General features: G+C 37.6%; 3 protein-coding genes across 4 annotated transcripts; all 3 read left to right on the forward strand.

The window, feature by feature from the left end:
- The first annotated feature begins 80 nt into the window (after window positions 1-80).
- On the forward strand, window positions 81-1,297 carry zgc:110222 (uncharacterized protein LOC550336 homolog). Its single transcript, XM_056731555.1, has 2 exons — window positions 81-603; window positions 989-1,297. Exons 1-2 carry the CDS (start codon window positions 345-347, stop codon window positions 1,216-1,218), a joined length of 489 nt encoding a protein of 162 aa, XP_056587533.1. The 5' UTR covers window positions 81-344; the 3' UTR covers window positions 1,219-1,297.
- A 746-nt stretch (window positions 1,298-2,043) lies between these two features.
- Window positions 2,044-17,815, forward strand: mtmr1b (myotubularin related protein 1b). The gene is given in 17 exon segments (XM_056732024.1): window positions 2,044-2,258; window positions 3,202-3,307; window positions 4,260-4,304; window positions 4,306-4,326; window positions 10,499-10,574; window positions 10,798-10,892; window positions 11,900-12,007; window positions 12,100-12,201; window positions 12,283-12,366; window positions 12,450-12,599; window positions 13,322-13,510; window positions 14,312-14,497; window positions 15,393-15,599; window positions 15,723-15,815; window positions 16,013-16,126; window positions 16,635-16,811; window positions 16,923-17,815. Coding segments are annotated over 17 exon segments (1,950 nt in total). The 5' UTR covers window positions 2,044-2,208; the 3' UTR covers window positions 17,070-17,815.
- Window positions 17,816-18,420: 605 nt separating this feature from the next.
- On the forward strand, window positions 18,421-22,006 carry hmgb3b (high mobility group box 3b). 2 transcript variants are annotated; one of them, XM_056731919.1, is made up of 5 exons: window positions 18,421-18,571; window positions 20,218-20,397; window positions 20,486-20,628; window positions 20,722-20,896; window positions 21,215-22,006. In XM_056731919.1, the coding sequence occupies exons 2-5, from the start codon at window positions 20,248-20,250 to the stop codon at window positions 21,368-21,370; spliced, it is 624 nt and encodes a 207-aa protein (XP_056587897.1). In that variant the 5' UTR covers window positions 18,421-18,571; window positions 20,218-20,247; the 3' UTR covers window positions 21,371-22,006. The 2 variants fall into 2 exon arrangements, with proteins under 2 accessions (XP_056587897.1, XP_056587898.1); XM_056731920.1 differs by having other exon boundaries at window positions 18,440-18,589.
- Window positions 22,007-23,126: the final 1,120 nt, after the last annotated feature.

The raw sequence follows: 23,126 nt of genomic DNA on the forward strand, positions 1-23,126 counted from the left end.
CAACTTGCCCCGGTCTTCGCAGCACTAGGTGGCGCTCTTTCTATAATTTGTCATGTTTTTATAACAGTGTCTCGTCTTTATGAGCGACGCAGCAGTTTAAAAACAGGAAGCGAAGGACTCAGTCGTCCACTCAATGCGTGTTCTGTGTTAAAACTGGACATGTTTATCTTACATATGGATGAACGACGCGGACTTTCACAGGTCATGTTTTAAAAACGATAATTGCAGCAGCCGTAACCTATTGAATAAACCACAACCCAGTGGGCAACTACTGTGCTTGCAAGAAGGATGTAACGTCTTCTTTTAATGTGTAGATAGAGAGAGATAGTAAATCCTTTCTAAGAATGAGCTTAGAAGTGTCGTGTTTATCATTTCGGCAGCCGTACGCTGCTCTTGTGTTGAATGGTGTTAAAACAATAGAGACCCGCTGGAGACCCCTGCTGGCCGAGATGCGGAACTGCACTCTAGCGGTGCACATCGCTCAGAGGAACTGGGAGGGGGAAGACTGGAGACAGATCCTGACAGATGGACTGGAAATGACGCCCGTACAAATTGACGAACTTCTGAAGTCGGGAGAAAGGTTTGGGCGTGGTGTTATTGCAGGTATTCATTGAATAAACCATTTCAAATTATAATATTAAAATCTTTATAATAATACATGTATAGAAAGAGTTTTTCTGCGTTGCACTATATGTGATGTTTTCGTTATTTCCAACATTTTATAAAAGCTTTGTACTACAGTATTTTACTACAGATAATAATGGGTTTACTTTTGCGAAAACACTGTATAGAATTAATTTACATATATTAATTTAGTAGTTAGTATAACTACATTTACTTATAGAAACTAGTAAATCCCATTTCTGATCATTTTTGATATTCCAACATAAATATGTAGTGTTGAAATTAGGTACAGTGTCTCACATCTCTATGTTTATAGTTTACTTGTCACTGTAGTTTATAACCTGTATGATTTGTGTATGTGCAGGTCTTGTGGATGTTGGCGAGACGTGGCTCTGTCCTGAGAATGTGCCATGTGAAGAGATGAGAGAGCTGGAGAAAGCTGCCTGCTTGACCGAACTCAATCAGAAATACCTAACAAGACTCTCAAACCCACGCTGGCTCATTGACCCTATGTTTTCTAGGGGCCGTAAAGACGTGTGGACAGTACAGATTCCCATTCAACTGATGTCCTCTGCTCCTTCTCATACGTGGTAAACACTGAATCGTGTGTTTACTTTACAGAAGTGTATTTTGTATCTACACATAACAATAAAGTTTGGAGTCGACAGAAACACTTGGGTATTTATTTATTTATTACTGCAATCTTGTTCAATTGCAGAGTAGGTTTAAGTGCTTTTTTATTATAACTATAAATGAACTGCATCAATTTTGTTATTCATTCAATGTTTCTTCAGGAGACAGTATATATCTACTAATAATTCAATTAAACACGGCTTTAGTAAATATATATTTTAAACTTGTTGTCATGTTCCGGTGTTGCATTCTGGGTAACGTAGTTTGTAGGTCTTTAGAAGCGCTGCGTGGCGGTGCTGTTGAGGGAGGAGATTGCGTTCTCGGTTTTAATATTCATGACCCCGGACTCTGCCATTGGATATTACTAACGCGACTTAACAATAAAGTTTGGAGTCGACAGAAACATTTGGGTATTTATTTATTTATTACTGAAATCTTCTTCAATTGCAGATTGGTGTAAGTGCTTTTGTATTATAACTATAAATTAACTGCATCAATTTTGTTATTCATTCAAGGTTTCTTCAGGAGACGATAAAGTAATATAACAGCTAATAATTAAATAAAACATGGCTTCGTAAATATACATTTTAAACTTGTTGCCATGTTCCGGTGTTGCATTCTGGGTAACGTAGTTTGTAGGTCTTTAGAAGCGCTGCGTGGCGGTGCTGTTGAGGGAGGAGATTGCGTTCTCGGTTTTAATATTCATTGCCATTGGATAATACAGCCGCGACGTCATTCCTACCTTATTCATATTCATAAAAAAGACAATTCTATTGGGAGGGTTGAAAGCTCAGACTTAACTGGTATGCAAGAGCAAGACTTCATAGTTCATAGTAGGATCCATAAGATTGAGCGTCACACAGTCACACAGTTCGAAGGAAACTGTAACAAGCTGCGGACACATATGATCGGATATGCGACGTGATCGCGACAGATCGCTCACGGTGGAGGATGGACAAGCGATCGAGTTCAACACAGTTAAGCGCTGAAACTCCAGACAGGTCAGTGCTTATAACACCACATCTACATCACATAACACCACATCTGCACTGATAGAAACTCGACAAACTCAAGCTGAGCACTCAGTGTAAGCAGCGTGATTATAATCGAGCGTTTAGTATGGGGATCATAATAACAGTGATTTTTCATTCATAACTTCATAGTAACTTCTGATAAATCCACACATTTAAAATAGAAGTCTTATCAACGTGACCGATGTCCGCTTGATAACAGTCAAATGATACGATTAAGGCAACAACTGTTTTGATATTGTTTGTTAAATAATTTTTAAGAATAGTACAGCTAAGATACCTGTTAACTATAATGTAGCATCCAGGCATTTAAGGGTCTGGGGGGAATGCCCCCCCATATTTTTCTTGGGCCCCTCCAAAAATATCCAGCTGACAATTCGAATAATTAAAAATGAAGCATTATTATTAAATACTTACTAAATGCTTATTTGTATTATGCATCAAATAATAATCTGTCAATTTAATCACAGAAAATATGTAAAATGAGGCATGCAATGAATTAATCTGCCTAACCAGAATATGTATCCCCCCACCCCCCCCAATTCGAGTAATCAGCAATTTTGGTTTTATTTCCAAGAAAAAAACATGTATTTGCTACAATAACGCTAGAAAAAAACATAACACGTTGGTTACTACACTTTTAATAAAGTCATGGTTCATTTGTGTAAGGGCCTTCAAAACATTAGTGTCACTTGACTGATATTGTTGACGTGTATAATCAAATTAGCTTTATATTCAAACTGATAATTATGCCCAACCTATTTTTTTCTGTCATTTAGAAAACTTAAATTGTAATGTAATGTAATATTGTGAGTAAGTGACGTGAAACCTCTGGATCGTGTTGTACCCGATCATACTTTTAGTGCACACTTGATGTTTACACTCACTAACACTTCTTACATATGTATTACAGTCCCACAGGAGCTCATGTTGAATGGTGTAAACAGCTGATTGCAGCCACAATGTCAAGTCAAATCTCAGGACCCATCAGCTCAGAGATGAACTCTAGAGAGTACAAGGTACGGACGTTTTTGCTATATATACATCACAGATCCCTGTTTGTACTGAAAGAGGATCATAAAGTGCAGAAATGCTTTCTGTTGGTGTTTCATGACATTGTTGCTCTCACCCTGTTTTCTCGCTTTTATTTGCCGTAAGAAGAGTACAGAAGTGGGAATAGTCACAGTATACAGAGACAAGCAATGTGACAAAATAAACTGAAAATGCTCACTAATTCAAAACAGGTTTTAAACTGCAAGTGATCTCCACCCTTTGCATTTTTATGGGCCAAATGTCTTATGCAAGAGTCAGCACTCTTTACACGACCCGCTGTTTTTATCACAAAACCTCAGTGGATCTGAACTATGCTTATAAAATCATGACATATTGTCTTCTGCTGCTGTTTATATACTCATCCAAAGCTGGTTGGGTGAATTTTTTTTTTATAGAGATCTCAATATTAAATATCTCTGGTTTAGGTAAGTGTCTAATCATTCCCAGCAAGGAATTTAATAAACAGTTCCTTATTAAATGACATCGACTTCTCTTTCATTTCGTGCTTCTGGTTTTAAAGGGCTCATATCATGAGTTTCAGATCAGGATTCGGATGTTCCTTAATCTTTTGAAATGAAAGAGTTCATTGTACTATGCACACAGATCATCTATTAAAACTCAATAAGCAACTATTTCCGGAGTTCTTTGTGAAGCAGTAAAGTGATGTCGTTGAAAAAAAGAGCATTTATATATTGTATAAGGTAGAAAAAAAACTGTTATAAGTTGACCTCAAGTAATAAAAAATATATGACCCCTTTATTAGACTATTACTGTTTTTTTATTACTTCTGCACGAATGACTCTTGTCCTCTTTTCTCTGGTATGGTGTCATGGGCTGTGATGTTTCTGCTCAGTTTTCCTTTTCATTCATTCTTTCTTTCTGTCTGTTTCTATGCTGTTGTGGTGTTTTCTGGCGCAGGACTGTGATGTGGAAGTTAAAGGATTTCTCTTGGACACTGACCCGTCAGCAGACTGCCCCCTCTTCGGCAAGTCTCTCTTTCTGTGTGTGTGTGTGTCTTGATTTCATAACAACATGTACATGGATGAATAATTAAAGGCAATAATCTTAAATACATAAAATACATTGAATTTGTGGTGTTTAACACCAACCTTTCGGTTTATACAAAACAAGCAAAACTGAATGTGTTCAATGTGCTTACAGAAGAGGCCTTGCAGTCCAGTGTGACAAGGTCACATTTTTCTAAAACCATAAAAAATTTTAAGTTGTCGAACATTCTTGATGCATAGGACTACGTTTTTGTTTTTCAGTTGTTTTTGCAACTTCAGGTTGTTCTTGGGTGGGGTTTGATTGATCTTTGTAACTAGTAATGTACGGAGAGTTACATCATATCCTTCCTGGCTCTTCCTTGCAGCTACCTGGTGAAACGAGTAGCTTTTTCTTTCTTTTCTTTTCTTTAGCTGCTCGTGACATGAGACTTGCATGTGCACAGAAGCACTCTTGCATGCTAGGCTTTCACTATAAGCGCATGCGTTCTTAGGATGTTTTTTACACATTTCTTACTGTAACAATAATGATGCTTTCCAAAAAGATTAAAGGGATAGTTCATCCAAAAATCTAAATTCTGTCATCGTTTTTTCAACCTTCTGTCATTTAAAACCTGTATATGACTCTTTCTTCTGCAGAACACAAAAGAAGATATTTCGAGAAATGTCTCAGTGGTTTTGTGTCCGTACAATGGAAGTCAATGGGGGTCGATGTTGTTTGGATACAAACTTTGTTCATACAATCTTCTTTTGTGTTCTGCAGAAGAAAGAAACACATAATCAACAAATAAATGATGGCAGAATTTCCTTTTTTCAACTATGTATTAATTTTATCCGTCACATTCCCTTATCTTCAGATTGTACAGATGTTTTGGACTCAAATGTCTCTATGAAATGTCACCACTCCGTGTCAGGGCTTCATTAACATAATTCAGAACAGAATTCCAAAGATCTTTTGTTTGGTTGAAGGTCACGCAGATACATTTCCACAGTGCTGTCGTTGTCCTGCAGCTGTTGTCTTAACAGAATGACTAAAATCTCTTATTCCGCAGTGTCTGTGAGGCTGCCAAACAGCTCTGTTACTGTGGGTGGAGCAGACCCACAAACCCCACCTCTCATCTCACTCATTCCCTTCTGCTCATTGTGGGTCTTCAGTGACCAAGGGCTCAGAGAACATTGCATTGATTGAGACAAATAAACTGTCGGGTTGTTGCAGTGCGGTTGCTAGGGTGAGCTGGGTGGTTGCTAGGTTGGCTTCTGGACAAGTAAATCCATAAAGTCTCATCTGGTTGAGACCAAATTCCTTTAGACTTACATTTACAAAACTTAATATTTAACTTTTTTAATTAGAGATGTCACAATACTTAATTAATTAATTCAAATAATGACTAATAATATTGAACATCAAAGTGGTAATGTTTCTTCTACATACAGAGCACAAATTCATTACATATTTCTTGTAGTCTTTTGATTGATAGGATATACTTTATCTGCCTGATGATCGGCTGTTTTTAAACTATTGTTCGGTGAAAAATTGCTCATTACGCCCGATACCGATTATTGGCCGATATATCACTGCGTCTCTAATTTATATAGTATATTTATGTAATCCTGATTTTTTTTATTTTTTTTAATCATTTTTCTTTATTTAGTACTTCCCTCCACAACCTATTTCACATAGAAGATATTGACATACGTATGCATATGCACATGCATATGGATCTAAAATATTCTGCAATTGCTAAATTTGCTTCACCGGCATATTGGTTTTTTTACAGTTACATTTTCTTCAGTACACTAAATTATAGCATTGCTTTGCCAGTTATTTTAAAGCATCAGACCAGTTGCTTTAGACAGTGAAGGAACATAAAGTTTGGGAATGGTGGAAAAGAAAAACCACATGCATTCCTGTTTCTGACATACAGGAACAGTTTTTACCCTAACCAGATAAAGGCATCATTTTGGTTTTCCAAACACAATGCAAATAAAGCCACCCTAATTTTTAGAGATGCACCGATACATTGGCCAACATTTGTACCGGTTAATAAAAGCAAATTTTCACACTATGTGCTATTGGCAGATAGTTTAAAAACAGACGATGGTCAAGGGAGATGCATCCTGTCAATCAAAGGAGGTCAGAAAAATGCAACGATTTTGTGCTCCGTATAGGGAAAATGTTAAAGCAACACTTTGTAGTTTTTCGAGCTTAAGATAATGTCTCAGCTTAGTTAACACATTCACCTGTATTGTGCTGCCCACCCAGTAATTGTAGTCACTATACTCTGATCCCCCCAACCAATTACAAGTCCCAGATTGACAGCCCATGAGCACTTTTACGCTCATGAATGCATTGAGTATGGCTCTATTTGTAATCAGGCAAGCAAGGTTTCAGTAGCCAATGACAGCTGGGGTGACTTGCTGGTTTTGTTGATCACTAGCTAACTCGGCAAGTTAAGAGTTACATTTACCTTAGATGGTATATGTTTACAATCCCTAAAGCACAGGTTTTATCAGCTGGCACTTTCCAATACACATTTTTGATCAATGTAAAACCCAGCAATAAATTAATTTATTCGTGATATATTATTTCTACATAAACCCACCCTGCTAAAAAATACTATGACATAAATTATCCATTAAAATACCATTATGAACCAAAAATCTTTCTATTACAAAATAAAGAAAAAATATATTCCATTGATTCCCATCTGCATCTATTGTGTTTTGGGCAGGGCAACCGACATAATGTAAAGAATATATATTTTGTTTGATTTTGACTGACTAATAGAGTGTTCCCACCAAACGCGACTTGCTTGAATGAATCGCACGTAGTTGGACGCTTGAACATTTTGAGTTTACTCGCTTTATTCGCGCATGAAATTCGCTTCACTACAGATGCAAATTCGTGTCATGGGAGGGGCTTCTGCCAGACGGCTCCAGTCTCGTGTATATATATATACAGTTGAAAGAAAAAGTATGTGAACCCTTTGGGCTTACTTGGATTTCTTCATAAATTGGTCATAAAATGTGTTCTGATCTTCATCTAAGTCACAACAATAGAGAAACACAGTCTGCTTAAACTAATACCGCACAAACATTATACGTTTTCATGTTTTTATTGAACACAACATGTAAACATTCATAGTGCAGGGTGGAAAAAGTATGTGAACCTTTGGGTTTAATAACTGGTTGACCCTCCTTTGGCAGCAATAACCTCAACCAAACGTTTCCTATAGTTGCAGATCAGACCTGCACAACGGTCAGGAGAAATTTTGGACCATTCCTCTTTACAAAAGTGTTTCAGTTCAGCAATATTCTTGGGATGTCTGGTGTGAATCGCTCTCTTGAGGTCATGCCACAGCATCTCAATCGGGTTGAGGTCAGGACTCTGACTGGGCCACTCCAGAAGGCGTATTTTCTTATGCTTGATGCCATTCTCTTGTTGATTTACTTCTATGCTTTGGGTCGTTGTCCTGTTGCATCGTCCATCCTCTGTTAAGCTTCAGTTGGCGGACAGATGGTCTTAAGTTTTCCTGCAAAATGTCTTGATAAACTTTGGAATTCATTTTTCCATCGATGACAGTAATCGGTCCAGGGCCTGAGGCAGCAAAGCAGCCCCAAACCATGATGCCCCCTCCACCATATCTCACAGTTGGGATGAGGTTTTGATGTTGGTGTGCTGTGCCTTTTGTTCTCCACACATAGCGTTGTGTGTTCTTTCAAAACAACTCAATTTTGGTTTCATCCGTCCTCAGAATGTTTTGCCAGTAGTGCTGTGGAACATCCAGGTGCTCTTTTGCAAACTTCAAACGTGCTGCAATGTTTTTTTTGGACAGCAGTGGCTTCCTCCGTGGTGTCCTCCCATGAAGTCCATTCTTGTTTAATGTTTTCCTTATTATAGATTTGTCAACAAAAATGTTAGCATGTGCCAGAGATTTCTATAAGTGTTTAGCTGACACTCTAGGATTCTTCTTCACCTCATTGAGCATTCTGCGCTGTGCTCTTGCAGTCATCTTTACAGTGCGACCACGCCTAGGGAGTGTAGCAACAGTGCTGAACTTTCTCCATTTGTAGACAATCTGTCTTACCGTGGACACATGGACATCAAGGCTTTTAGATATACTTTTGTAGCCCTTTCCAGCTTTATGTAAGTCAACAATTCTTGATCGTGGGTCTTCTGAGAGCTCTTTTGTGCGAGGCATGGTTCACATCAGACAACGCTTCTTCAGAACAGCAAACTCAAAACTGGTGTGTGTTTTTTATTGGACAGGCCAGCTTTAATCAACACATCCAATCTCATCACATTGATTGGACCCCAGGTTGGCTGACTCCTGGCTCCAATTAGCTCTTGGAGAAGTCATTATTCTAGGGTTTCACATACTTTTTCACCCTGCACTATGAATGTTTACATGTTGTGTTCAATAAAAACATGAAAACGTATAATGTTTGTGCGGTATTAGTTTAAGCAGACTGTGTTTCTCTATTGTTGTGACTTAGATGAAGATCACAACACATTTTATGACCAATTTATGAAGAAATCCAAGTAAGCCCAAAGGGTTCACATACTTTTTCTTTCAACTGTATATATATATATATATATATATATATAGCTCAAATTGTGTAAAGATTGTTTTTTTTACAACTCACCAGATCACCGACCTCCTCACTCACTTTCTTCCAAGCAAGATCCTTTTTATTCCTGTTTCGATAAAAGTAAGATGTATCGTACAGCTCCAGGTATCCACATACAGCGACGATGATTTTGACCTCCATTGTTGTTTGGGATTTCTGCCTCCTCTCGCTACATCATTATCATGTCACTACTAGAGCAAGCTCCTGATTGGTTTACACGGCGTGAATTTTTGGCAAAATTCAGATTTTTTAACTCTCATTACTCGTCACTAATATCTAGATTTTCAGCCAATTTTCACACAATGGGTCACACTAATGAGTGCAAGTTGCGCCTATTATTAGCATTGATAGTTAACTATAATAATTAACAATTAACATTTGTGCAGTTTTATCAAGCACCCTTAAATTTAGATTACTGGCAATGTCTCTAGAATGACTTTCTGAAGGCTGCCCAGGAGTTCTCATCTCTTATACTACAATATATATGATTGTTTTAGATGATAAGTCATCTCTCCCTTTCTCTCTCATTTTTTGATTCATCACACAAACTAACCTTTGGGAATATGGCTAGCTAGATACAATTGAATGCTGACATTCCTCTTACAGTTATGTTAATGATAAACAATGTGCTCATTTTATTAAAGAATAGGCAGTGGTTTTAAAAGTGGGGGTGAGTAATCAGCAGAAAGTATAATACACTGGCGAACGACAGAGTATACGCTGCGACCCCGGGACACTACAGCTACGGAGGAGGACCTGCGTACAGGGTAGCATGAGCCTCATTGCGCTCATTTTCTGTAACACCAGCTGCAGCTTCACCCCCATACGGCAGTAGCTTCAGAGTCAGGCTTGCGAAAACACTGAAATAGTGTAAATTCTTGCCATTCATGATCTCCTTTTGTTTCATATCTCCAGGTTGCACCACTGGTCCAAAAGACTTTTTTTTCTGACACAAAATTAAGTTCTTACCTATCTTCAGGCTTTTTTAAGTGGGTTTATGTAAATCCTTGATCTTTTCTAGTGGGTACATGGCGTATACCTGCATATTACGTAGACTACACAACTTCTTCCCACGGGAAAGCTTATACAGCGACATTATTTACAACAGGGTAACAGACAATTGGGCTTATCAACCATATGGGGGAACCTGTGAGCTTAAGTCCATACTGTGGGTTTAAGAAACATCACCAGTTTGATGTTCAATATTAATATAGTCATTATATGAATGAATAACTTTAAGTTAAGAAATATTAATTTAATCTTCAGAATCCGTATCAGCAGAGATCACTATTGGCTGTCTGTGTTGATGGAGAAATGTAGTATTGGTGCATCTCTCTACCGATTCGATTTTTGAGACACTGAACATCTGTATATTGCTCAGAATAGCAGCTTGACCAGAATACGGACCTTTATCAGATGATATTTGCATAATGATAAACATGCAAATGTTGTCAAATAGTAATGTTTTATCAATATATTTGTATATTTGTTCTCATCTGTGTGTGTTGTGTTATGTTTCAGGCACTGAGAGAAGGAAATAAGCAGGCTCAGATGGAGGAAGGTCCACGTGTACCTGGAGAATCTATCAAAGCTATCGGTAAAAGACATTTTCAGCATTTTAATGTGTCCTTATACCACTTCTTCAGCTTCCCAATTTGATTTTGATTTATTCTAAAATGTGTTTTATAAATCATAATAAAAGTTGTAAGATTATGGTCAAAAGCTGTTCTAGTAAGTGTTGTTTACAATCAAATGCCTTTAGGTGGTCAAATGTGCATATTCTTAAGATCATCTATTGATGACCTTGTATGTTTTTATAGTCAAAGACGTGATGTATATCTGTCCGTTCTCTGGTGTTGTGAGGGGCACTTTAACCATCACTGACTACAAGCTCTACTTCAAGAGTTTGACTCGGGTAACTCACTTTTCATGTTTTCTGCCATTGGAAAATTAAAGGGGTCAAATGATGTTCCAAATATGGTAAGATACAGTACATTTCCCAGAGCCATTGAGAGAGTTCTGCTAACGGAAGTCCAAAACTCTGGAGCGTCACATTATTCATGGAGCCTTCAGATAGTTCCAGGAAGTTATGTTTGCTCTTTAAATGCTTTATTACTGTCATTTTTTTATTCATTAAATAGCTTTCGTCTTTAAATGGGTTAGAAGTTTACCTCAGTTGGTCTGTTTAGTCGCAGCTCCATGCGTTACTTGTAACTTCCGGGAACTATTGAGAGCCTCCATGAACCGTTCCATTGGAGTCAACAAAGTTGATGCAACTCTCTCTTTCAATGGCTCTGACATTTCCTTCACATGCTTGCAGTTTTCGACCAATCACTACGCACTAGTTAACTGGCCAATCATAGCACACCTGGCTTTTCAGAGCGATGAGATCAGTAAAGAATCTGCGCATTTCAGAGAGGGAATACAAACATGCACGGTGTGTGGAAAATACAGCGTTTTTGAAGCTTAAATCGTGTATACACATTGCATTACATCTAAAACAAACGATAATATTATTTTTAGCCATGTCATATGACCCCTTTAAGACATCGGTTGTGTCACAATTCACATACTATTCATGCAATGTAGTGTGTCGGATCAGATTTTTATTTTTGAGGGTTTTTGTTTGCTAGTGGAGTTCCCCAAAATGTCTTTTGTCCAATGTTAATGAAAGTAAAATGAGAGGCTCGGGCTGCCATAGCTGTTTTTTTAATATTTTTTAAATATATATTTTTTAAACACAGCAGTTTAATATTTATATAATATATCGAATTGGTTTGTCACGTTACGATATGTTAGTTTGATCACCCACTACCAGAGGACAATTAAGAGTATGTAAACTGAGACACAGCCAGGTGTTTCTATCCCATTGCCTTGATGTTTTGATTTGTTATTAATGCTGTTTCTTCATGTGATGTGAAGGATCCTCCCTTTGTGTTGGATGTGAATCTTGGGGCAGTAAGCAGAGTAGAGTCGATCGCTGTTCAGAGTCATGGAGAAAACAATCAGGGACTTGAAATAGTCTGCAAGGCAAAGGATCTCCTCATCTCATCATCTGTCTTCTACTTATCATCTCCTCTTTTTTCATCCCTGTCCTTTTCAATTTTGTTTAATTTTTACAGGACATAAGGAACGCCCGGTTTGCTTACAGAAAGGAAGGACAGAGTAATATGGAGGTGTTCGAAATACTGTCACAGTATGCTTTCCCTTTGTCCCACAACCTGGTAGGAGAAGACACTCTTCTGACACACTTTACTTCATAGCACAGGGACAAGTTTAACGATGAAAATTCTCTTTGCTCTCAGCCTCTGTTTGCCTATAAGTGTCGAGAGAAGTTTCCAGAAGATGGCTGGAAGATCTATGACCCCATCACTGAGTACAAGAGACAGGTATATAAGGAAAACTTACTTACTTTTATAGCTTTATGATCTTAAAGGCATCATAAATATTGTTTGTGTTTATGTGATTACAGGGTCTGCCGAATGAGAGCTGGATCATCAGTAAAGTGAACAGTAGTTATGAAGTGTGTGAGACGTACCCAGCCCTGCTGGTCATGCCTTCAAACGTCACAGAAGAGGAGCTGAAGAGAGTGGCAGCATTCAGAGCCAAACGCCGCTTACCTGTGAGCCTCTCCTGTGTGTGTGTGTGTGTGTGTGTGTGTTTGTGTCTGTGTGTTTGGACATGTTTTTATATCCTGGTGGGGACGTAACCTGAATGCACACCAACTCTTGGGGAGTCGTGTCACTGTGGGGATCAAAATTGAGGTCCCCATGGGAACAAAAGCTTATAATTTGTACAGAAAAATAATTTTTGAAAATCAAAAAATGCTAAAAGTTTTCTATGATCTTTAGGTTTAGGGATTGGGTTAGGGGATAAAATATACAGCTTGTACGGTATAAAAAACATGGACAGTGTGTGAATGTTTGTGTGTATGTGTGCGTGTGTCAGTGTCTGACAAATATTGAGGAAATCAGTCTACCTTTAACTTTCATTAAAATATTTAGTTTAAAAATAAACTTTTCTCTTACAAATTACATTTTATAGTGTAAGATATTTATAAACATTTATTTGACCTTTTCATTTAGAGTTTTATAGACAGTTTCAAATTGACCACATAAACGCTACTGGTGACATAAACACTTAATTGAACCGTTACTAAACTTATAAACAACTAACACTATTTATCATTTTGCCCAACATTTTGGCTTTACATTTGTTTTGCATACACCATGCTCTGTATTTTCACACTCCTCCATGTTACTTTGTCATTCTCGCATGCAAGAACAGCAATACCCATGGCCAGCCCGTGTGACATTATAATAACTAGTGTGATATTTCTCTCAGGTGCTGTCCTGGATTCACCCTGAAAGCCAGGCCGCTATAGTTCGCTGTGGTCAGCCTCAGGTGGGCCCATCAGATCGCCGCTGCCGAGAGGACGAGCGCTACCTGCAGACAATACTCGACGCCAATGCTCAGTCCCACAAACTCTGTATCTTTGATGCAAGACAGAGCACCGTGGCTGACACCAACAAAGTAAGAAATGGGGTCATTCCTACTATAAGGTGCCATTTCAGAGCAGTAACTTTCAATAAAAAATACTAAACTTTCCATGATTTTGTCATTTGAGTTAATTGGGGGCTTATTAAACTATAAGAAAAATATACTGGTGCAGCTCAGGATATTATGGTGTGATCGAGTTTTTTTACCATGTGACCAAATGTCTCCCCTGTTACAGGACGTTCTCTTTTTTTAAGTTTTGAATGAATAGATAATATGTCCCTTACATTACCCTGCAACTGTATTTCTATAAAGTATTACTAAACAAGTAGTATTATATAAAACAATATGTTTTTGCCACATTTTAATTTTAATGCATTTCGTTTAGTATAAAAAAGGACTTTAATGCATATAGTCCTATTTCTAAGTTACCTCATTTTGCCAATTCATTCCTTGCAACTAAACAGTAAAACATGCATACTATAGTATGTTGATTTTATTTAATAAATATAAAAAACTACACCTGAACCGGGTGGACAGAGGAGAAACAGGGTGGACACATCGAAACATGTTGGACAAAAACAGGAGTGACGATTTCTGCTAAACTCAACCGTTTATACTCGTATGGTAAACAACAGGCTAGCACATGGTGACCTCGGAGGAAGATTTTTATGTCTATTAACAATATTTCATAAGATTTCAAAACATGATTGTTTCCTCTATAAATAAGCACAACAAAGTGGACATGTTCCAAAATGCAACCACCATCTTAAAATGAATCTTGGAAGAGGTTTAAGTTTTCTCATACACAAATATTCACTGGCTCCTCTTTTAAAGGCCAAAGATGGAGGATACGAGAATGAGAGTTTCTACATCAATGTGGAGCTGAACTTTCTGGAGATCCCCAACATTCATGTCATGAGAGACTCGCTTAGAAAACTTAAGGAGGTGGTGTATCCAACAATCGACCAACAACACTGGTTCTCATCGGTGGACTCCACACACTGGCTGGAATACATCAGGGTGAGAATATGAGAATCATTTTAAAGACATGCCTGGATTAAAACTGCATTCACGGTCACATGAGATGGTCATTAGACCCGGTTTCAGAAAGCACGTGACTTTCATATGTACTCACAAAGTTCCATTGTTGTTTGTCTTCCATTACTTTGTTTACCTTAAGTGCATTATACTCAAGGTAATCCCTCTTATGCAAAGAAAATATATAATTTGATTTATGTTAAATCTCAATATTAAATACTTTTATATATAAATGATAATATATACAATAACACAATGTTACTACAATACAATTTATTAAATAATAAATAAGGATTTGCTGCTTTTATATATCAAAAAATATAATCACATTGTTCCAATAAATGTATTATTTAACATATTGCATTATATTTTCCTGGATATGCCCGTATATTTTTGTTTCATAAGGATCATACAGGTTTTCTTTGTAGCCATTTCAAGCTGTTCCTGATCTCTGTTGATTTGTGGTGCTTACAAAACATTTGACCGGTTTGATATGTAAACGTCTGTCTAAACTAAAAGCACAAGTTTGTTTGTCCTAACAACAGTTTATAAACACAAATACACCTCACAGGCAGCATGTTTATAAGACTAAACTACACTTTTTCAAATAATATTTTTAGACTTTACAGCTTTATTTTTGACAGTAGTGTAGAAACGATGGAATGACAGAAAGGGGAGGAGCCAGAAAAACACATCAAGCCAGGCCTTGAACTCGGGTCACAGGAGCACTACTGCACAATATATGGGTGTTAATCCAGATTTTGTGTGCAAAAAACGTTGTCAATTAGGCATTTTATGCCATTTAATACATATGTATAAATAGATGTTGATTGATGTTCTGTAATAATTAGAAAATTATCCAATGTTCTCTCAGTAGCTCCTTCTGGCAGGTGCGGTTCGTATCGCAGACCGAATCGAGTCAGGAAAGACGTCGGTGGTGGTCCACTGTAGTGACGGCTGGGACCGAACGGCTCAGTTGACGTCTCTGGCCATGCTCATGCTAGACAGCCACTACCGCTCGCTCAGGGGCTTCCAGGTGCTGCTGGAGAAGGAGTGGCTAAGCTTTGGACACCGCTTTGCCTCGGTCAGTAAATGCTGATTCTGATTCACATAGCCAGGGACATAATCTTATCAGTGTGTCCCCCCTGGATTGCATCCCAATAACAAAAAAAGTGATAACCGGTCCCTCCTTAATTGTGTATTTTAGCGTGTTGGACATGGAGACGGGAATCATGTCAACTCTGAGCGTTCTCCTCTCTTCGTGCAGTTCATAGACTGTGTTTGGCAAATGACCCGACAGGTAAGACGTCTTCTTTTGGTCACTTGTGTGTTGACTCCCCCCAACAAGTATAAACTGTGGCTCTCCGGCACTTTAAAAGCATTGCTGTGTTTAATAGAATATGCTGACCAGATGGATGGTCGATTTGTTGCCTCAACTCTCTTTAAATGCAGCAGCATGTGCCATCCAGTCAAACTTTTTCTTTGTTCTCTTTGTAGTTTCCCTCTGCATTTGAATTCAACGAGTTGTTTCTCATCACCGTCCTCGATCACCTGTACAGCTGCCTGTTTGGGACGTTCCTCTATAACAGCGAGCAAGAGCGAGTCTCAAAGGCAAGAACAACAGCACTTATTGTAAAAACAGCACATCATGCATTCAGGTCCGTTCGCACCAAGGACGATATCAGTAGCGATTACCTTAAAAAAAATCACTTTAAATTGAATAGAAAAGCCATAACTATAAAAAAATACAGAGGAAAGATGAAACATTGACAGCCAATCAGAATCCATTCCAATTTAAAGGGCCCGCACATTTACTTCAGGCAGTAAATAAAAGTAGCGATATAGTGCATTGGTGTTGACACAAGTATAGTTTTTATAAAGTGATTAACATAAAGTGATTAAATTCTAAAGTGATTAACATTTTTCTTTTGAAGTTTCGTAACCTTTTAGTCACCTGAGATTCAGTGAGAGATTACGGTCTATTTCCAACATTGATATCAGTGTGTCTATATACGGCCCGTTCAAACATTATACAGTATATTCTCAGTTTTAATGAAACAACAGTCACTAAAACGTAAATTAAGGTTTATTTATAAACTTGCGGTTACATTTTTTGCAGGAAGTTTACAGCAGGACCGTGTCACTGTGGTCGTACGTCAACAGTCAGGTTGAGGACTTTACAAATCCTCTGTATGTGAACTATGAGCACCACGTTTTGTACCCAGTAGCCAGTCTGAGAAATCTAGAGCTTTGGGTCAGTTATTACGTACGCTGGAACCCTCACATGAGGCCACAGGTGAGCATTACATCATGAAGATGATTGATGTTCAATAACTGTGACTGGATGCAAGAATGGTCTTTACTTTGTAGGTCTCATTGAAATATAACAACGTTTTTTTTTCGTCAGGTTCCTGTTCATCAGAGTCTAAAAGAGTTGTTGGTTTTGAGATCAGAGCTGCAGAAGAGGGTGGAAGAGCTGAAACGAGACGCAGCTTCTCATTCTCTTTCCTCTTCCTCAGAGCATGAGGGGATACCAATGCAGACTACTGTCTGAGTATAGATTTCAGTGGTCTTGTTGTCTGTCGTTACAGTGAAATAAAGAGTGTTTATATCTGTTCGATAAAATCACAGTCTAATCTTGTAATCTATGCCACTGCTCATCCACATAGCACACATGACCATAATTTTGGTCAATGCTGCCCCCTAAAGGCCGCGGAACCACTGACCAAATCATATAACACTACAGTTCATTGGTTCACATGGTCATTGGATTTTATCAGCTATCATTGTCAACCATTTCAACATCAAAGCCTGTGTCTCCTTCGAAGCATAAAATCATTTTTCTCCAGTTTTGATAATAAAATGCGGTCTATTAAGGATGTACAGATGTTACACTTGTTTTAGTAGAAATGTTTTTTAACTCTTGTATTGCCAACACCAACTAATGCTTAATACTAAGTAAACAATTTTTTATTTCAAGATGCACTTTCATGTGTACATATACGTTTTTTATTCCAAAGGTTTTCTAAGTAGTAAAATTATATTATTTACTTTTAAATATACAATACTTATTTTTTTATACAACAAATGTCTCATTTTTACACACCCAAATGCTTTGACTGACAATTTGATTTGTTTTGTGACTCCAGAGTAACAAATATGTTACTAAAAATGTATGTGTGCTGTTCTGTACAATTTTTATATCTGCAAATCTGCTTTTAATTACAAATTTATTTTTATTTTCCAAAAGACGTAACATTGGAACTTTGTATTTATAATAAAATGTTATAAATATCCTTATCGCTTGTGTAGATACATTTATTCTTGTTTATAAATTCACAAGTAAAGACTTCAGATGGAAATCGTCTAAGTGCCGTATAAATTTTTTGTCTATAATGATTATTTTTTCAGGCTCTGATGTTTGTATTAAAAAAGTATTTTACTTTAATGGTAAAGAGGACATATTCCTTGTCATTACATTGAAGTCACAGAACCTAAACATAGGAGCTTAATAAAACTTTAATATTAGAAGAAAAGGCTTTTCCATCAAACGTCTTTAATTATTAACAGTTTTGCATGGTCCTGTCAGGGTCTAACTTTAACAAAACAGTATAGAGTATTTTAGCAACTTGACTATTTTTATGTTTATCTGGCAGCCAGACTACATTATTTCCTACTGTTGTAAAAAAATGTGAACATTTGACAGCATTCAGTCAGCAGTGCTATGTATGATATTGCCAGTCAATGCTCTCACACGTTGTTCTCCACAGACCTTTAAAACTTTGTTGTTTTCATAGCCATTCCCGCCTTGTTCTTGAATAATGAGGCGTGACTTACGCCTTCGACCAATTGCGGCAAACTATGTTTGACTATGCAAATGCCTTTATCCAATCCGCAGTTGTGGAGGCTGTTTTAAACGTGCGCCGCGGCTGACCAATCAGGCAGGTCTCGTACTAGTGAGCTAGCGCGAGGCTGTGTGGTCTTCTATAGAGAGGAAGCGCGAGGCCGTTTAGTGTGACTGAGGAGAACAGACGACGGTGCAAACGTTATCAGAAGGTATCTGTGAACAAAACGGTATTTTAAACAATTTTTTGGATCAGTTTGTCCTTGTAACAACGTTATCGTAATTTTGAAATTGCTTATTTGGTGTGTTTATATAGCATTTATATATAACTATACTATATACATTTATTTTATAGTGAAATGATTATGGTAGTGTGCAATTCATTCTTTCAGTGCTAGTTTGCTAATCGGTACTATGTCGTCAAGTGATCAACGTTATATTTGTCGGTTGAGCCGAAGTTTAGTGACGAACGTGCTTTTAAAATGGCGATGTTAAAATCAGTCTCAAATAAACCACGAGCTGTTAAATGCCCTGAAGTTCGTCGTAACACTTCGCTGCGTTTTCTGTTAAACGTTTATTCAAGTTTTACACGGTTGTGTGTTTTGCTGGTCGTGGAAAGGATTGATGTGCTAAAGCGCTGTTGACAGCCAATGCCAGTCATGACTGGTTTGACTGCCTTTGTTACAAACGGGTTTGTGCCGGGCACTAATTTAGAAATCCTACTACGGTAAAGGGTTTGCTCATGAATATTAATGTTTCTGTGGACGGTGCTCGTTACGTTCCCTTTCAACGTCCTGTCACGTAGTGCAATTAATATGCATGAGGCGAGCCTACGCCATAGTATCGCTTGTTTATTCGTAAGCGGCTTAACGCCTCCCCACCCCCTCACTTGTACTTTTTAGCCAATCGTTGAAGCGTACCGTGTAAACGCCACACAACGTAATTTGAATATTCATGAGCCGATCTTTCGCTATAGTGTTCGAATGCTGAGGTAAAACTTTGCAAAGGGGGCCGCTGTTTACAATTTACCCGTTTAGATGAATTGCTTTATATGAGCTGATGTAAAGCTGACTAAACGATGTTTTTTAAGAGTCCGCAGTAGAGATGAACGTATGCAAGTCATTGTTCCACGCCACAGATGGGGGCCATTTTAATAAATGAAGCCTGATTGCAGAACCGTCCATTCTCTCTCCACACACTCAATGCGACACATAACGGGCCGTAAAACTTCTCTCACGGAAAAAAGACCGCATATTTCCGAAACTATCAATATTGTACAGCTTCACCATAAAAAATAAAGCGTAGTTTCTCTCATGACTGTGCCCTTAACAAAATGGAAGTTAAATAAATCGGTCGACGTGGACCTAATTTAAGCAGGCGCAGCACAATCGTGAAATAAAATTATGACCTGGATATGCAATTACATTATTTGTCCTTAAATTAAGTTTCGATGTCTTTATATTTATTTTTTTTTTAGTCCGAGACGACTTGTTGTTTACATTATTTCTTTATTACAAAATGGATATTTCAGGTCCCGCGATTAGCCGTTCGAAGTCGTTGTTTTTTACGTAACGTAAATGCACCTGCTGTGACCGCATCACGTTAGTATTAATCCGCCACTGCGCGGTGCAGCCAGGATCTATATCGTTTGGCGGAAGATTTATTTGTTATCAATATAATGTAAGTTTATGAAACATCTGTGGATTACAGTGAATTTAGAACTGCAAAAAGGGATTTTTAGGTACTTTCTTTGCATTGTGTATAGCAATGCCAGTGGCTTTATCTAAATTCAGTGTAAATGGCAACTTCTTGCTTTATTAATTTATTAAATATTTGGTTTGTTACCTGTCTTTACTAGGTGTGGTGATATTTGAGTGGTGCAGCAACAATGGCGAAAGGTGAACCAGGAAAGCCCAAAGGCAAGATGTCTGCCTATGCTTATTTTGTGAAGACGTGTCGTGAGGAACACAACAAGAAGAACCCTGGCGTTAGTGTCAGCTTCTCAGAGTTTTCCAAGAAGTGCTCAGAGCGATGGAAAGTAAGTAGAGGTGCCTGTCCTGAGATCGAGGCACAAATTCATTTGGGGAGAAGACTAAATGTAGTATTTTCAATTGGTTTTCTTTCAGACTATGTCACCCAAAGAAAAGACTAAATTTGATGACTTCGCCAAACAAGACAAGGTCCGTTATGACCAGGAAATGATGACCTTCAATCCAGGAAAGAAGGGTCAGAAGCAGAAGAAGGACCCCAATGCTCCGAGGCGACCAGCGTATGTGTTTCTGAGCTTTTTAAAGTGAGCAGTTCGATCTTTTGAGAAGTAACATGTGTTTTTAAACTGTCAATTTTCTGTTTGCCCTTTCAGGTCAGGGTTTTTCCTGTTCTGTGCGGACAACAGGCCTGGTATTAAGGCCCAGCATCCAAGCCTGGGAATTGGAGATGTAGCCAAGAGACTTGGTGAGATGTGGAACAATCTGTCCGATTCTGAAAAGCAGCCCTTCCTGTCAAAAGCCAACAAACTGAAGGACAAGTATCAGAAGGTGAGGAATTGCATCTTCCTATATACTGTAATCTGTCCTATGTTTCATCGGATGCGTGTGCTGGGACTGCAGTTAACTTTCGGTCTATTGGCTAGTGTCTTATAATATAACTTTAATATTAAATAGAATATAACTTTTGTATTTTAATGTTTTTAATTGGAGTAATTAAACTATTTGATGAATGGGTACTGTAGTTTGGTAGCATTTAAAGAAACCGGATGAGTTTCGATCAGTCTAACCGTCTAAACATGTTTCGTTCAATCAGGTGACACTGAATGATTTACTTAATTTCTACTGTATGGTCTTTCTGTTTCTTAGGACATGGCTGACTACAAAGGAAAGGGCAAAGGAAGTGGAGGGGCATCATCTGCTAAATCCAAACCCAAACCCAAGGTGGAAGATGACGACGACGATGATGATGATGAAGATGACGAGGAGGAAGATGATGAGGATGACGAAGACGAGGATGACTAAAGAACTTTCTTTTAATTTGGCAGTAAGAGTTATGTTTGTTCACTGCCATTCGGTTTCAGTTGAGTCTGGTTCTGACAGGTCTTTGTGTCAAGGCTGCAATACACGGAGACGCCCCCAATGCATGCAAGCTCTGACTTCAGACAACCGAACTCTTAATGTTTGGTTTGCTGGCGGTCCTGTTAAAGCTTGCTGTTCTACTGTAATGATAAAAGCAAAATGTATCCACACCGTTCAACAAGATTCATAACAGTGGTAGCAGTACATACTCTTTTAAAAAAAACTATTTAAGGTGGTGTGTTTCTGTATGGCTGTTGACTTTTTTTTTTTGGACTCTCCCAGCTTTCAAAATGCACAAATTGTGGATAAGCTTTTTTCCACTAATTGGCCCTTAGGTTTCATGCATTTGAGAGGATGTTTGTAATGTGTGATGATTTATTATTTGTTAAAATATTATATTTGATCATTTTATGTGTATTAGAGAGTCTGGGGAAGATGTCTGCTTTAACCAGAGTCAAGTGCTCAATACTTTAACTGGGGAAAGCTCTTATTTGCACCTTCAATTTGTTACGTTTTTTTTTTTATGTATAGGTGACACTGTGATTTCAAATAAACATGGCATTTTTAGATCTCCAAAAAGATGAGCATCTTTGTTAACTGCAGGAAACTTGTGTAACATTGATGTGTGAATACTTGTTTTTTTTTTGTCCAAATTGTGTGCTTGTTTAATTTAAGGTAAACAAAATGAAAATGCCTTTATGATTAGTTTTTTTTTTTCACAAGGCATTTATGGTACTATTTAATAGACCATGCCAGGCCACCATTAAATGTAACGTCAGGGTTGCATGGATGTCTGAAAAAGGAGAATTTTCCTTTCACAATACAATTTGGCCTACATGTGATGACTGGTTTATCAAGAAGTAAAATGTTGCATCGCCGGTAAAGCACAGGTGGGTACGATTTCATCTTTCAATAGACCTCTTTTAAAAGGCTAGTTCACTCTGAATTACTGGCATTTATTAACACTTTAGTTCAAAACATGTATATGGTTCTCACTGTCAAAGGTGCATCCTTTCAGTATTGCTTGAATAAGGGAGGTGTGAAAAGCACTTTTGAAATCTCCTGAGCTCTAAATATAAATATTTAATGTAGTTTCACCTTTGTTGTTTGTTTAACACTGCAAAAAATGTTGGCAACTATAAGAACAGTAAAAAAAAATTGCTGCAAAGCTGCTCTGTATCAAACACATTTCCAGAAAATTATGGTTACTTTTAGATTTCTGTGTAATTTAATTGTATATGTATCAATTGAGTCACATCTCATGCTGTAAATGTAATTTATAACAGTTATATCATATATAATAGTCATGTTTGAGATTTAAAGACCAGACACTAAGCATTACTCTTTAATGAATCCTACAAACTCCTGATAAAAATAATCTGATGGAGTCAGATTTTAATATTGCATTTTGTTAGAATCACAGTTTTCTTTTTCCTCTGCTATAAATGCATTTTGTCTTTATTCAAGTTTAGTCTGTTACAAATTAATCATAATATAAGAGATCTGAATAACGCCATAATTGATGAATAATTTTATTTGTGGTTAAGTGTTAATGTTTTCTCAATATCAGAGATAACATTGTTGAGATTACTTCAATGCTTCAGATTACATTGTGAAAATTACATGTAGTCTAAATTGGCACAAACAATAGTGGGCATCGTCCGCTCAATCACACTTAGATGAACTAATATTTACAAAT

Source organism: Triplophysa dalaica, chromosome 19, assembly GCF_015846415.1.
Source record: "Triplophysa dalaica isolate WHDGS20190420 chromosome 19, ASM1584641v1, whole genome shotgun sequence".
NCBI lineage: Eukaryota > Metazoa > Chordata > Actinopteri > Cypriniformes > Nemacheilidae > Triplophysa > Triplophysa dalaica.